At 37.5% G+C, this 17,397-nt stretch overlaps 1 protein-coding gene across 2 annotated transcripts in view; it reads right to left on the bottom strand.

Moving 5' to 3' along the window:
• CFAP54 (cilia and flagella associated protein 54) overlaps nucleotides 1-17,397 on the bottom strand; it is a 382,780-nt gene that overhangs the window by 141,805 nt on the left and 223,578 nt on the right. For both annotated transcript variants that reach the window (XM_050749308.1, XM_050749309.1), the window contains 5 exons: nucleotides 10,446-10,551; nucleotides 7,912-8,059; nucleotides 6,946-7,103; nucleotides 6,595-6,774; nucleotides 6,364-6,490 (listed from right to left, as the gene is read on the bottom strand). In XM_050749308.1, coding sequence (XP_050605265.1) covers nucleotides 6,364-6,490; nucleotides 6,595-6,774; nucleotides 6,946-7,103; nucleotides 7,912-8,059; nucleotides 10,446-10,551 — 719 coding nt within the window. The remainder of the gene's footprint in view (nucleotides 1-6,363; nucleotides 6,491-6,594; nucleotides 6,775-6,945; nucleotides 7,104-7,911; nucleotides 8,060-10,445; nucleotides 10,552-17,397) is intronic.

Below are 17,397 nucleotides of genomic sequence, written 5' to 3'. Positions count from 1 at the left end.
AGGAATTCAAGAGGCCAATTAAGTCAGCCTAACTTCATAAAGGAGGAAACGTAATATAAAGGGGAAGTAATGCATGTAAAGTAATAAAATTCATATCTGATGATGATCATCAACATATAATAACAATGATCAATAATAATAATGAGAGGGAGGAATAGAAGGGAGTTGGGAGATTCTGCACAGGTGATAGCTTGGGCATGCCCTTGCTGCCCTCCCTTTCCCAATCCAATCCAACAATCAGCTTCTCCAGAGCTGCTGTTGCTGCAGGAGGCAGGTGGGTCATAGAAGGTGACAGGTAAGAACAGATAGAGCTGGTACAGGATCTTCTGCACTCTGGGATGGACAAGAGCCTGGGAACCAGGTGCAGGCAGCCATGGATCAAAGATCAGGTACAGCATCCAAAAAGAGCTTGGAACAAGGTCTCTAGTTCCAAAGAGTGACAGCTCTGGCTGGCTGCCTTCTTGGTTTCTCAGGACCTGTGAGGGGCTTGAAGGTGGCCTGAGTCCTCTCCACTCCTGAAACTAAAGAATATTGACCTTTGCTGCTTCTCCTGGTGCCTTACAGGGAATTGAACTTTTGAAGTCTGGTATAGAACCAACCCATATAGGCAGAATTAGCTATTCTTAACCACCACTTGCAGCATGGCCACTACTGAAATTAATCCAACAGCTAGATATGACTCACAACAAACAGACAAAGGGAAACAGCCCAGCAAAAAAGATCCAGCAGCTGGCAAGAGGAAGAACAAATACAACCCCCAGAAAAGGTGGCAGCAGTAAAATAAAACTGATTAAAATTCAGACAACAAATCAAAAAAGTAAGAGCATGTATAGAGATATAAAGTTTTCAGATAATTTTGAGAAGATGGTCAATACTGAAACCTAAATTAATAATCAGAAAGATCAACTGGAAGTAAAAGTAGTTCGATGATAAAAAAAAATGGAAATTATAAAGAAAAACATAATAGACTTAGAAGACAGATCAAGACTTGACATATAAATTATAATAGTCAACACTCAATAGTGCTTACTATGATCCAGGCACTGGTCTAGGCATTTAACATCTTCTTAACAATCCTATCAATTAAGTGCCATTATTATCCTCTGAATGTTTGTGTCCCCTTAAAATTCACATGTTGAAATGTAACCCCCACATGATGCTATTAGAGGTAGAGACTTTGGGAGGTGATTAGGTAATGAGGGCTCTGTCCTCCTGCATAAGATTACTGTCCTTACGAAAGACAAGAGGACAGACTTGTCCTAATAAAAGACAAACTTGAGAAAGCCCATCTGCCCCTTCGACCATGTAAGGACACATAGAAGGTGCCATCTATAAAGCAGAGCCATCCTTCACCAGACACCAAATCTACCATTGCATTATTCCTTTGGACTTCCCAAACTCCAGAGCTGTGAACAATAGGTTTCCACTGTTTATAAATTCCCCAGTCTAAGGTATTTTGTTACAGCAGTCAAACAGACTAAGATACTCCCATTTTTGAGATGAGGAAATTAAGGCATAAAGAAGTTAAGTCACATGCTTAAGATCTGAACGTAGGCCAGATGGTTCTCGATGTACTAGTAACTGAAGAAGAAGAAAGAACAGAGAGTTACTAGGCAATAATTAAGCAAGAAGAAATTTTCTGACAGCTGGAAAGAGATTTACCTGCAGATTGAAAGTGCTCACTGATTTCTAGGCAGAGAAAGAAAAGGCATATACCCAGACATATGCTGGTAAAATTACTGAGCTACAGAGACGAAAGAGAAAATCCTGTAAGTTTTCAGAAAGAAAGAACAAATTTCTTACCAAAAGAAAATGGAAATTAGACTGACACTACGGTTCTCATTTGAGACACTCACAGCTAGATATGATGGAATAATCTCTAACAAACCCTGAGAAAAAACAGCCACACCCAAAAATTCTGGTACTGAGTTGAGAGCACATCACTCACCTGGCAGGGTTCAAGAAAGGTATTTGCGGAGAACATGGAATCAGAATATAATCTGAGGAAAACACTTAAAAAGAAAGAGAAAAGGATTCAATCAACAACCTATGAAGCAGAACAGAAACTGAAAGACTCTGAAGGCTTTGAAGATGAATGAAAAGAAGGAGGGAGGAAGAACAGCAGCACTTTCTCAGTGGTACAATGACTAGGATTAGATATTAGAAATAGAGTTTCTTTAAAAAGGAAAGAAATAGTTCAAAGGAAAAGCATCAGGATACTTTGATTAAAAAGTACTAAATTATCTCAGTAAAATCTAGGAGATAGAGAGAGTAGGAGAGAAGGAGCAAAAATTCTAGAGATTTCTAGATGGTGAGATTAAAGTAGGAAGGTAAAATTCATCACAGTCTCATCTAATTGGGGATGGCCTATGAGGGAAACAGGTAAGAGCCTCTTGGTGAGAGGAAAGTTGGATTGGGTATTACAGTAGGGAACCACATGTCTGAGTCTGCAGAATGGGAAAGGAAAAGTACAATGAATGTCTAAAATAACAGAAAAAAAGGTCATAAAAACAACTTGATCAAACTGACAAAGATAAAGAAAATAAAGTAAAGTAAGTAGTAAAGATAAAGTAAGATGTAAGAAATAACAACAACTGTACTACCATTTATTGCATGACTGTTGTGTGCCAGGCACTGTTTAATACTACATATATTTGATTTCATTTCATTATATCAAATATATACGGCAAATAGCCTACCTCCATTTTGCAGATAAGGCATGAAGTCTAAGAGCTTGGATAACTTCTAAGATCAGACAACTAAGAAATAGTAAAGCCAAGATTCAGACCTAGGTCCTTCAGATCCCAAATTTTCATCTAACCAGCTTGCTCTGCAGTTTCCTATTTCTAATAACCTGTGCGTTAGTCTTTTTTCCACAGCACTGTCCACTAGATCTTTTTCAAATATTTGAAAAGGAGCTAACATTTACTGAGCACATACTATCAGCCGGAAATGGTAACTGGTGCTAAATGCATAATTTTCATTAGGTTTGTACCTTCACTGAAACATTTTTCTTGAGCAATTTTTTGTTACAAAAGTTATATGTATTCATTGTACTTCACTGTAGCAGATTAAAGGAGAGAGAGAAGCAAAAGAAGACAATAAACATCATCCATAATCACACCTGCCAAGGGGAGTCCCTATTTTCCAATGATCTTTTGATGTATACAATGAATATTTTATAATTTTGTGTTATATATGTTCTAATGTACTATGAACACCTTTCCATTGTATAAAAATTATTCTGCAACATTATTATTAGTGGTTGCATAGTAGTCTAATGATGAATGAAATCTGAAAGCACCATTATTGATTGATTGCTTGATTTCAGGCACTGTGTTAGGTGCCCGAGATGTCAAGTGAACAAAACAAAATCGTTGCCTTAAGAAGCTTATGTCGTAATGGAGGCTTCAAACAAGCAAGTAAATTGTCCTTAACAACCAACATGGTGAGTGTTACAATAAGAATAATCAGTTAGAAGGGGGGTGAGGCACATCAACCAGTCTTGGGGTTCAGGTAAAGCTTCCTGGAAGAAGTGATACTTAACTGAAATCTGAAGGATGGACAGAGTTTAAGGAAATGTATTTGCATGAGTGGGAGCCAGTGGGTAGTGGGGAGGAGAGGGAAGAGAATGATATGGTAAGAATGGGATTTCGGGGGAAGATTATTCCTAATGGAGAAAATCGCATGTGCAAAGGTGTAAAGCAAGCACACATCACCACATGCATCACATGCAGTCACAGTGATTCAGTGTGACCGAGGGTTGGGTGGGAAGGGGCACATGTCAGCTTGGACCACTTCATAAGAAGCCTTTTAAGCTAGAATAAATAGAGATCATTTACTTAAAGGATAGCCTAGGGAAATAGAAAGGTAATTATGGATAGGATACCAGAGAGGGAGATGGAAAATTGGGAGAAGGCAGCACCTGAGAATCCAGAGAGAGCAGAGTTTCAGGAAGTTGTGATTGGTGTCAGCAATGTCAAATGCCTTGGAGGGTCTGAAAACTACATGTTGGAATTATAGATTAAGTCCTTGGTGACCAACTCAAGAGTGATTTCTCTGGTCCAAATCCAGAATGAAGTGGCATTAGGGGTGAATGAGAGGGGAGGAAAGAAGAGGAAGAGAGCAGACTCTACCCTTAAGGAGTCTGGCTGGAAGGACATTTTGTGAAAATGACAGAGGCTTACAGTAGGTTTGTTATTTTTTGTTGTTGTTGTTGTTGCTGTTCGTTTGTTTGTTTAGTTTGGTTTTTTACTGGTGGATATTTGAAAATATTTACAAACTGAGGGAAGGAGGGAAAAGGATGTGTTGAGTAAGGAAGGTAGAAAATATGTGAGAGAGGGGTAAAAGTGCCAAGGCAATGTCTCCAGGAAGGACAGAGCCAACTAGGAGCTACAGCAAGGCCAAAAGGCTTAGCAGTATTGATAAAGGGGCAGGCTCCTCCCCTAAGAAAAGAGAGAGGCAGAAGGAGGCTGGAGTCATTAACCATGATCACAAAACAGAGTTAGGCCGATACATGGTTTTCCCACTGCAGGGAAACTATACCACCCACCTGGGATTGAAAATACTATTATCAGCCAGTCCACTAGTGAAGGCACTAACTAGAGTATTGTGAAGGAACATAAGATGCTGTCCCTTCAAGGGACTTTGACTCATAAAAATATGAAGACTTTTGACAATTCCTATATTTGTAAGATATAATTTTATTTCTTAAACTTTTACAAATGAATTATCAGAGCTTCCAAAAAATGAATATCACCTTCATTAACACATTTATTTAAGCTATTTTTATTGACAAATGGTATCTAATTAAACTAAAGAGCTTCTGCACAGCAAAATAACCTATCATCAGAATGAATGGGCAACCTACAGAGTGGGAGAAAATCTTTGCAATCTACCCATCTGACAAAGGTCTAATATCCAGAGTCTACAAAGAACACAAACAAATTTGCAAGAAAAAAAATTTTAAATGGGCAAAGGACACAAATAGACATTTCTCAAAAGACATGCATGCAGCAAGCAAACATGAAAAAAAGCTCAACATCACTGATCATTGGAGAAATCCAAATCAAAACCACAATGAGATACTATCTCACGCCAGTCAGAATGACTATTATTAAAAAGTCAAAAAACAACAGATGCTGGCAAGGTTGCAGAGAAAAAGGAATGCTTTTACACTGTTGGTGGGAGTGTGAATTAGTTCAACCACTGTGGAGACAGTGTGGTGATTCCCCAAAGACTAGGGGCAGAAATACCATTTGGACCCAGCAATCTCATTACTGGGTAATATCCAAAGGAATATAAATCATTCTATTTTAAAGATACACGCAAGCATATGTTCACCGTAGCACTATTCACAATAGAGAAGACATGGAATCAACCTAAATGACTGTTAATGATAGACTGGATAAAGAAAATGTGGTACATATACACCATGGAATATTATGCAGCCATAAAAAGGAACGAGATCATGTCCTATGGATGGAGCTGGAAGCCATTATCCTCAGCAAACTAACACAGGAACAGAAAACCAAACACCGCATGTTCTCACTTATAAGTGGGAGCTGAATGATGAGAACACATGGGCACGGCAGGGGGGATGACACACACTGGGACCTACTGGGGGGTAGAGGGAGGGAGAGCCATCAGGAAGAATGGCCAATGGATGCTGGGCTTAATACCTATGTGATAGGATGATCTGCGCAGGAAACCATCATGGCACACATTTACCTAAATAACAAACCCGCACATCCTGCACATGTGCCCCTGAATTTAAAATAAAAGTTGAAGAAAGAAAATAAATAATAAAAATAAACTATTTTTTTTGTTCACAGGCATTAAAATAGCATTTTTAAAGATATAAGTACTTCATGGCATCAGTTATAAAATACATAATGCATTTAACACATTCCTTTCCAAAATCTTCTTTAACAGTTAGTTATAATTTAAATATGCTAGATAACAGATTAGTGATCAAAAAATGTTTTAAGAAATGTATTTTGTGTTTGTAGGATTTTTTTCAGTACAGTTGCTGAATTGCACAGCAATTTTGAAGTAAATTCTGTGGGCATAATTTTAATACAAAAGACTGATGACCTGGATAAAGTGCAATAGTCTAGACCAAGTAGTTATACATGTTATATTATGGTAATCAACTACGTACTTTATTCATATATAAAGACCATCTATACATCACACAGTCTGGCATATGATAAGTGATCAAAAACTATTGGTTAAATAAATAGAGCCTGAGCATTCATAAATATTGCCTCTTTTAAATGCACTCATATGATAGCCTGCCTAAAAATAACTTAAAAATTTTTATCAGCTATTCTAGTGCAATATAAGCTTAAATGTTCTTACCAATTCTCATTTTTACTTTGGCCAATAACATGACATGGGGAAGATAGATATTTTTCAAAGGCTGTAATGGATTTGCATATTTAGTGTTTGATGAACAAAATTCAATTGTTTCTCCAAAAGTTAGCATCTATTAAAAAAAATTGTAATGAGCAATTAGTTGATGTGGTTTGGAATAGGAAGAAAGAGAGAAAAGTAAGTTTCTATGTCTTGTGGACACAAAAGGATTCTCACCTGTTCAGTTAGAATGCGATGAGCCCGAGTCAACAAATTTAATTTTCCTGTTTTTGAAAAGGGAGATTCCTTGAATTTCTCAGCTTTGGTTAAGTCATCCAGCAAAACCAGGCTTCTTGCCAGGGTTAGCCATGATTGAGGAGAAATAAATTCATTTCCATCCAGCAAATGTATTATATCCTATTAAAATAAAATTATTCATTTTGATAGTACTGTTTCCAATTCACTGAAACAAGAGCTGGTCATGTTAATTGTTATGCATTCAGTACCTAATGGAATTTGAAATGCTCTCCTTTTGTTCTAACTGGAATCCCTCCCTGACTATAAATATGAACAAAGTTTCCTTTCTACCTGAAGGTTTGTTATGATGTCTGCCTTTAAATGCTTTTCTTGTAGGCCAAGAATTACAGCTTGCGTCAAGAATTCAGCCTGCAGTTCTGTGTCGCCTGCACTTTTTGCCTCCATACACACTTCATTGATGAGGCTCAGGCAATCTGTCATATCATCCTCTAAAATAAACAAATGTGGTTATTTAAAATGCATTGAGAAAGTAAGAAGTTATACATGTGTAATAGCCCCAATTTTCGTCACTGAAATATTGTATAATATCAAAGAACAGGGCAGTATATTAAGATGGAAAACAGACTCTGCATGAAACATGGAAAATAAATGTGTTGTACTTTGTGGGAAAGTACTTTAGGATTTTCCAGTGCTCCAAAAATGATGATATCGCATGAGATAATTTAATTTGGAAGATGGATAGAAATGAGTAAATAGATAGGTATACAAATAAATAATGATTAATCACTCCAAGAACTAACATTTACATGTGCCAAGCTGTGATCTAAGACAGTATGAATTTAACCCACTTAATTCTGACAATAATCCTAGAAAGTAGGTACAATTATCTCCATTTTACAGGGTAGGAAACTGAGTAAGGGGGAGTTAAGAGACTTGGCTAAGAAAGGCTTGGCAAGGAAGTGGTGGATCCAATATTTGAACCCAAGTGGGTTGGCTCCAGTAATCTGTGCTCTTCGCTCCTACACTAGTTGCCTTCCCAGATGACAAGAAGACCTGGGCATTCGTATTTTGAAATTGCTTTACCTGTTTTGCATACATTAGTAAAATATATGCCACTTTCAATGATACAAAGAGCTGTTAAGAATATTCTTATATATTAATAACCTGAATTTTTAATTCTATAAGCAGATTAAGCTAGAAAGTTATAAAACGTTAACATAATACATCCCAATAAACCCCTTTTCACCTATGTAAAATTAATTTTTCTGAAAACATGGATTAAGCAAACGTTTGTACCTTTCATAATTCCAATGCCATGAATCTGTGCAACAAACGCAGTCACCAATGCTAAGCAGCACCTCAACCACAGATGAATGTTGAAATATTCTCGGGCATTTAGGGAAATAGGATCTAAAAACTCATTGTCATCTTTATTTTCAGTGGCCTAAACAATATTAAAATGATGGTTATCTTTCCATTTAATAATGTCAAGGTTCTAAACTAAGACTAAATGTAAGTTTAAAAGGCATCTGGTATCATTCCACAGTATTAAATTTTTAATTTAGAAATGATTCTTGCACATTCTATAAAATATAAAAAATATTCAAAACAAAATCACCCACAATCCAACAATCCTCTATTAACATTTTAGCATATTGCTTTTCAACTTTCCTTTTCTCTCTGTACCCATTGTTGAAAAATAGTTTTGCAGTGTGAATTTCTCACTGCAAATTATATTATCAGCAGTTTCTATGTCATGAAAAGTTTTTGTAAATGTCATTTTAAGAGCTAAAAAATAAATAATATTCACTAATATTCATTTAGTTATTATGTGTCAGGTACTGTGCTACATGCTTTGTATATATTATCTCATTTAACCCTCCTAACAGCCAAAGAGGTATTATAATCATTTCCATTTTACAGTTGGGAGAACTGAGACCTAGAAAGGTTAACTATCTTGCCTAAACACTGTCATATTTTGACGGAGGTGGGATTCCAACCTGTGTCTTCCTGACTTTAGAGTCCACAGTCTTAATCCACTGTGTTATGTTACTGTATGCTGCTCATATTCCAAACAGGTATTGTAATTAATTTGCCACCCTCAATATTACACTTTACAAAGAGGTGACAAATGTCCAGAGCTACTGAGAGCTAGGAGAGATGTGCAAAGAAAGCTATTTCTGGGGGAGTAGAGTCCATCGTAGACACTGGGAACTTTAAAATCATTTACAACAACCGCCATTTGTTCTAAGTATTTCCTGCTATGCATTTCTGACAGCTCCTCGTGTACAACCAATCAGCAACACGTGCTAGCCAGGAGTAGCTAATGGGGCCTAAAGGGGCTCCAATGCAGGTGAGTAGTACAGGAAGAGTAGGGCAAGCTGTTCCCTGGAAACAAGGGTAAGCAGTCAACAGGCCTGGCACCGTGGCTCACACCTGTAATCTCAGCACTTTGGGAGGCCAAGGCAGGTGGATAACCTGAGGTCAGGAGTTCGAGACCAGCCTGACCAATATGGTGAAACTCTCTAAAAACACAAAAATTAGACAGGCATAGTGGCAGGCGCCTGTAGTCCCAGCTACTCTGGAGGCTGAGACAGGAGAATTGCTTGAACCCAGGAGGCAGAGGTTGCAGTAAGCCGACATTATGCCACTGTATTCCAGCCTGAGCGACAAAGCGAGACTCCTTCTCAAAAAAAAACAAAAAAAAAAAAAAAAAAAATGTAAGCAGTCGACAGAGGCCCACAGGGAGCATAGTGATTCGAATGGGCACAAGAAGTACTCAAAGAGTCTAGTATGTAGATTAGCAATACAGAAAAAAATGCCCATCAGTATAACTTAATCACTCAATGCTCAGATTTCCTGTCACTAATGAAAAGACAGGTCACATTAATTTCAATCAGGGTTTCTCAACCTCAGCACTACTGACCTATTTTGGCCAGGTAACTGCTGTGGAGGGCTGTACTGCAGATTATAGGAAGTTTAGCAACTTCCCTGGCCTCTACCTAGTAGATGCCAGTAGCACCCCTCTCCATCCAGTTGTGACAACCTAAAATATCTCCAGACATTCCAGACATTGCCAAATTTCCCCCAGGAGGCAAAATCACCCCCAATTGACAATCATTATTCTAAGTCAATTTTTAGAGTTAGATTGCTTTTAGCATTTTTATTGCTTTCAATATAGTAAGAAATGAGTCTCTACTGAGGACGATTAGTTTTGCTAATTTGTAATGATGCTAGATATTAGCGATTTTATTAGTAATGCTTGAAATAATGAGCAAGGGTTCTATGTGATGAATCTAAATTTATATTTCAGTCCTAAACAATCCTGTATTATTAAATTACTTGGTCTTATCAAAGCCTAATCAGAGAATACGTGACATCAGTTGTCAGATTTGAGAGCTTAAATGGAAGACTCTAACTATGAGGAATCCAAAGCAGGAAACAGCACAGGTATCTGACTGGCAATGCTAAGGCAATAGATTCAAAAGCGGAATGAGGAGCAAGTCTTGGGAAACAACTTTATTTGCTAGGTAGATCAAAGCTAGATTAATATAATGGTACATCTGGGACTTTGGATGGGACTTTAGTAATTATTATATCCCAATTCCATCAGTTCACAAATGAGATTATAAGTTTTTTTAAATTAAGAGATTTGTCCAAAGTATGCCAATAAATAAATAGCATTAATAGGACCTAAATCTTTTTACGCCAAATTCAATGTTTTTTCCACTTTACTCCTTTGCTTCATCTAAATAATTAGACAATTTCCTAGCATGCTGATAGTTCTTATATGATAAGTATTGTAAGGACAGACATTAAGTCATACTTACAGAAGTTCCTGGAGAGACAGGATTCTCTGTGTCATCCTGTACTACCTTCTTTTTAAAAAGTTTTGAATCCTGGAGAAGTGTAAGTGTAGAAAATACTATTGCAGCACTAAAATAGAGAATATATTTTAAATGTTATCAGTATTATATTTGTGGCATCTGTATGTTATTTCCTAAATCTCTTTCTCCAAAAAACATTCTCACACGCCCCCCCCCAATAACCCCCAAAACTGTCAGGTGCCATTTCTGCAGGCCCTAATAGCACCCTGGTCTTAACCACACACTAGTACTTGTCATATTTCATTGTCTGAGTATTGCTTCATAGCTAATTTGTCTTATTCCCTATTGAAATCCAGCATCTAGCATAGTGACTGAGACATAATAGAAACTAAAAAATATTTTTAAATGAGTGAATAGAAGAATAAAAGAGTGACGTTTCCAAGATCTAAAACAAAATGTATTGGCAATCTCATTTTAATATTTTGTATTTTATGTACATCAGAACGTGATTCTCCAGCTTTCTGAGGTTATGGAACTGTGTTACCTAATGCTATTACACTTAGAAACTCAAGCTAAATTGTTGCTTAAACTGTGTCTAGCAGCGCCAGAAAGGAAATGTACTCTATCAAAAACATGGAGACCAGGAGTTAAGAATTCTTTACTTCCTGTTGCTCCATGCATAAATTTGTCTGCATTTTAAGCCATTATATCCTCCTCCCCTGTAGAATAGTAAATTTAACATTGGCATCACACTTCTTCAAAATATTTTAATGGTATATATTAACAGCCATCTTCTTTTGAAAATGTGTTCCAAAACAAAATTCAAAATACAGAACATTCTGTATGTGTGAAGATGCTCATCATACACACATTTAAAAAAAAAAAAAAAAAAAAAAAAAACTGGATGAAGGCCTATGGACAATATGACAATGTATCCATCCAATTTCCCCATTTAACAGCTCCACTTGAAAAGTTAATCGACAGTCACATTTAACAAGTGTTATGAGTTGAATTTTGTCTCCCCAAAAGGTATGTTGAGGTCCTAAGCCCCCGTACCTCAAAATGTGACCTTACTCGGAAATAAGTTCGTTACAGAAGCAACCAAGTTAAAATGAGAACATTAGGCTGGGTCCTAATCCAATATGACTGGTGTTTCTATAAAAAGGGAGGTTTGGGCCGGGCACGGTGGCTCACACCTGTAATCCCAGCACTTTGGGAGGCCAAGGCGGGCAGATCACGAGGTCAGGAGATCGAGGCCATCCTGGCTAACATGGTGAAACCCCGTCTCTACTAAAAATACAAAAAAATTAGCCAGGAGTGGTGGCGGCGCCTGTAGTCCCAGCTACTCGGGCGGCTGAGGCAGGAGAATCGCTTGAATACAGGAGGCGGAGGTTCCAGTGAGCCGAGATCGCGCCATTGCACTCCAGCCCGATGACAGAGTGAGACCTGGTCTCAAAAAATAAAAAGGGGGGGTGGAAATTTGGACATAGACAGACATGCACGGAGGGAAGCTGATGTGAAGACATACAGGGAGAAGACGGCCATGCAACAGGACTGATGCACCTATAAGCCGAGGAACGCCAAGGACTGCCGGCAAATGCCAGAAGCCGGAAGAGGCAAGCAAGGATTCTCCCCTAGAGCCACCAGAACAAGTGTGGCCCCATTGACACCTTGATTTCAGAAGTCTTGCCTCAAGGACTGTCAGACAATGAAATTCCTAGCTTTCAGCCACCCAGTTTTTGGTACTTTGCTACAACAGTCCTAGGAGACCAGTAACAGCAAGTTAAAAGCAAACCCCCCTCGCTTCCGTCTCCTCCACCCAAACCCACTCCTCATCCGTGTCCTCCATCCCACAGGCAGAACCCAGTAGTTGCCACGGCTTCCTCTCTGTGACTCGCACTTTACATTCAATCCATCAACAGGCTTCGCCTTCCAAATAGGGCTCCCTCATCTCCTCCACTGCTAACGCCTTCATCCAAGCCGCCATCATCTCCAGGCTGGATGACCATAGTAGCTTCCTAACCAGTTTCCTGCTACCACTCTTGCCCTTGCAGTCCTGGTCTCCATACAGCACCCACAGTGATTTCTTCAAGCTGTAAATCAGATTTACACATTCCAGGGCCCTCCCAATCCCCAGGCTGCAGTCCGTGCTCCCTCCTCCTCTGGATCAGTCACAGATTCTGGTGCAGTGTATGTTCACCTTCATCAGTGCTCATGGATCCTGTAAGAAGGCTCTCAGAATGGGTACATATGCTCAGTGTTTAAATTACATTTCTAAAGCCTATATTTTTGGTCAATATGTTATATTAAAAACTGAAAATATTGTGCTAACATTAGGCACAGAAATGGTCTTTTTTCCCCAAAATCCTTAAAAAAAAAAATCATAACTGGTATTTACCAAGTGTTTCCCACCTGACAAGTACTCTATTAAGCACTTTCTGTGAATAAATTCATTCACTCCCCACCACAAGCCTACAAGGAATATAAATACAAGTTGAGTATCCCACATCCAAAAATCAAAAATTATTCAAGATCTAAAGCTTTTTGAGTGCTGACATGACACTCAAAATAAATGCTAGTCAAGGCATTTCAGATGTCAAATTTTCAGATTTGGGATGCTCAACTAGAATGATGCAAATATTCCAAAATCCCCCCCAAAAATCTGAAATCTGAAACACTTCTTCCCTCAGGCATTTCGGATAAGGGATACTCAACATGTACTATTATCATCCCTATTTTCCAGATTAGAAAATGAAGACACAGAAATGTTAAATAATTTGATCCAAGTCACATAGTTAGAAAGAGGGGCCAGGTTCAAAACTCAGGCAATCAGCCCCTGAGCCTCCATTCGTTATTCCATGACACCATCTCTGTCTTTTCACAGTTTCTAACAAGTTTGGTTTTGTTGAATTTTTGCTATCCATATAGAGTTAGTGCCATATTTATGGCTGTTATATAGTCACTGTTGACTGTACCTTTCATCAATATCAATGGTCCTCTTGGTGCAGTTCAATGCTTTTTGCCTTGCATCCTACTTAGCATAATACTGATATTGCCATCTTTGTTTCTTTACCTTTTCTTAGTATCTTTGATAACTAAAAAATCCTTTTAGTTTTAAAGATGTCTGGACCATTTTTAACAGTGATTTATAGTTCAATTTTATATTTACTACTTTGAGTAGCATTCTTTTTCTATTCTAAGAAAAGCATCAAACATCCCATCCTTCTGGAACATTATTCTCCTTCTTTTGCCTACCCCCTCTTCTTAGTTCTTAGTGAGGGCTTCCATATTCTTTCATGACCCTGCCTCCTTGGCCATGGTGCTTCGGACCAGGGATGAGCACATGAGCCAAGCTGGGCCAGTCAGCTTCCCTGGTATCTGAACCTGAAGCAAGAGACAGTCTTGTGCTCTCTCTGTGGTAAATTTGGGAGCATTCGAAGTCTTGATCTAGTGGCAGACATGTATCCAGCACTGTAGAGGAGGCCAACCTGATCAAATAAAGTTAACACATAAGGCTGAAAGAAAGAAGATGGAATGAGGTGATTCCAGGAGCACTCAAGCCTTTGCTCTCAGTAAACCCTCAGGCCCATCCTTACATCTGTCTTCACCAGCTTTGTAGTCACATGAATCAGAAAGTTTCCCCTTTTGGCTGATTTGGCAGAAGTTGGGATTCTGTCACTTGCAACCAAAACATCCTCACAAATCCAGTGTGTTTCAACAATTTTACATTTATGGGCATAATAAACATGCCTTGTTTTCTTCTATTATTTTATGCTTTCTGAGTGTATTCTTTCTTTTTCCTTTCTTTTGTGTCTTCTGCCATAAACTATTTCCCTTTTATTTTCCACACTGATTTGAAATATATATATTCTGGTTTAGATTCTAATAGCAGTTATGTTTAATATTTTCCAAAACACACTTCTCCATTAATCCATCTTAAAAACATAATTTCTCTACTCTGCTTCTCTATTTCTCAATGCATAAAATGAACCAACATATTTTGATTCCCTACATATAGGATGAAGAATTTCATAATTTTTAATTACCCTATCTCTCCCACATCCACTTGGTTATTATAATCTGATATATTATCCCCAGGTCATTGTTAGTTACCTTTATACTTTATCACCTTTTTCAGGAATTAGTTTTGACATCTGTTTTCAGTTATGCAAACTTATCATTATTTACACTGAGCCCAAACTAGCTCCAGTACCCACCACTAGTCATTTTTACAGAATCACTGCCTCATTCCTCAGTCTTAACTATGAGACAGATCTCTTCTGTTGGCTGGAGTAGTTCCTTAAGCCCCTGCACAGTATTAGGGTACCTGCCCAGGTTTTTGGATGGTGAGTCCCTTCTGAGTTATGCGCTTAGAAGGTAGAGGGACCACTCTTCTTTCCTGGCCCACGATGCTGCTCCTTTCAGGGAATAAAGTGGATATAGATGATCCCTTGTGGTTCTGACTCCATCTTCATCTATGGGTACCATTTGAAAAAAAGTTTTCCCATTTCTTACAAAAGTTGAATTACTATGCTTAGTTTTCAATTCTATTAAAGCTTTTGTATTTTTCTGTCTCCGTGGGGCAATATGTCTTTCAATGGGAAGTTGGTAGAGAACCTATCAGGGAATACTACCCCAATGCTATTTTTCAGGTAGAAATCTGGACCTCATTCATTGCTTTAACTTCACTTTGTAAGTGGACAGATATTTTTCCAGGTGTATACATACTAGTTATAATTTCTTCTTTTTGATGAAAAGTTTATGGTATTTGACCATTTATCAACAGTGTCTTTTTATCAATTTTATCAGCAATTTTATGTAAAAATGAAAGGAACTATTTGTCATATTTACTGGAAGTAAAGTCTTGTTTTTCCATGTATTGTTGGTGTAATTGTTTTTGTTGTTATTGTACTTATAAAAATTAAAATATTTCACAGATTAAATCAGTTGACATTTTTCTTTGTAGTCAGTTGTAATTTTAGAAATACATCTTTCTAGAGATTCTCTTATTTAATTGTACTTTTTTCTACTTAAAAAAAACTTTTTAGTTCATGTGAAATAACCTAATTTTTAAGAATTCATACACTGGAGAGAGAGAGGTCAAATCCCACTTTTGCCATATATTAACTGTGTGATCTTGGGAACCCCAATTATCAATCTCATCATCTATAAAACGGTAATGATGATAATAACAGTGCAAACGTCATGACATGGGATTATTATAAGGATTAAATAAGATCCTTTCATAAAATAAAGATCTTATTTAATCCTTATAATAATCCAAAAGTACATATTGAGCATCTGCTATGGGCCAGGAAGAAATCTAGGGGCTATGAATACAGTAGTAAAGAAGACAAACAAGAATCTCTGCCTTCATGGAGCTGACATTCTAGTAAGCATGGAGTGTGCTTAGCAAATAGGAGTGCTTAGCAAACAGAGGCACATAATGCATGCTAGCCATTATCATTATTAGTGTATTGAATTGCCCAGGAGAGGTGGGGAGAGACTAAATTGATTTTTTTTTTCTAATTTGTTAACATCCCAATCTCTTAGCAGTTACTGAATTTTAAACTCTTAAGATTTTGCTGAGCCATTAAAATGGTTTAGATATTTGTAGAACATTTTCTAAGATACCATAATTAACTTATTTTTTATTTAAAATAAAACTAACCAAGAAAATAACAACAACAACACACATAGCATGGAGACAGTGTGTGCACAGGAAACGTGCCCTCCCCACACTCTTCCTCCCTCAAGGTTACACACATTTCAGAGGCACCTCATTTACTCAGTAGTTTCCAAGGCTAACTCAGCATGGCTGATAGAAAACCCTGGAAAAAGAAAATGGTACCCATTCCATTCTTCTCATTTTGAAATCCAAATTCTGATTTTAAGAGAAACAAGCTGTGAGGTTTGGCATCTTGCTAACCCAAAAACTTAATGAATAAAACATAAGACAAACAGTATGTCCAAATCCACTTGGTACTGCTCAGTTGCAGAATGGAAAATTTCTTGTTTCTCCACTACACTAGACAGATAGAAAGTATGCAAGGATTACCTACTGCCAACAGTCTAAAATCCCAAAAGAAAATTTCATTCTGACACAAAATTAAAAGGCCCAAATATTTTTCCATTTAAACAATACATTAAATATAAAGGAGAATAGGAAGGAACACTTATTAAAACAAACCCCACAGGATTTTGAAAGAAAGAGGCAGCCCTAGAAGAAGTAGAAATACAATTTGAATAACTTTGATCCCATTTATTTCTTATTAACATTCATGACAAAAATGGTCAGTTTGTTCTCATAAAATCTATGCGGCTCACTCTACCTGTCACCCTAGGGAATGTGCCTTTCAATTTCTTTGACACATAATTTTATTAGAAGTATCATGAAATGTCAAGCTAACCATCATTTGGAAAAGGGACTGTCCAACACTCTCAGCAGTGCCCAAACAGAAGCTCACAGGGGGTAAAGTTCACATGAGAAAAACTCATTCATCTTGACAGTAGGCTTCCCCTAAATGACAACTCTGCTCCAAAAAGGCAATAACATCAAAGTTTTCTGCAGGTTTGTCCCAAGGGCCAGGTTCATGTATTTAAAATAGGAGCTATTCTGATATACTTGCACGCTATTTGCATATGTCTATCTGGTTTTCAAATTAAAGTTCTATTATGACAGTCCTTTCTATGGCCATTTTGTAATTTTAGTTTCTCATTTCATTCTTCCTCCCTAAAAAGAATAAAAACCACTCATATCCTTCATACCAAAAGGGTATAGGATACACAGAGAGCTGCAGAAAGAATGAAGGTAAATGATAAATATTTTCTAGGGCTGCTGTTGCTCTCTGACACATAGTTTAGAAAAAAAAAAAGTTCTATAGAGAATTATATAGTAAAAATTTATTCTCCCTTCAAACTCCAATGGGGAAAATGGTATATTACGCTAAGCCTA

Source organism: Macaca thibetana, chromosome 11, assembly GCF_024542745.1.
Source record: "Macaca thibetana thibetana isolate TM-01 chromosome 11, ASM2454274v1, whole genome shotgun sequence".
Lineage (NCBI taxonomy): Eukaryota > Metazoa > Chordata > Mammalia > Primates > Cercopithecidae > Macaca > Macaca thibetana.
Note: the sequence above shows the minus strand (reverse complement) of the source record. Positions and strands in the feature narration are given on the sequence as shown.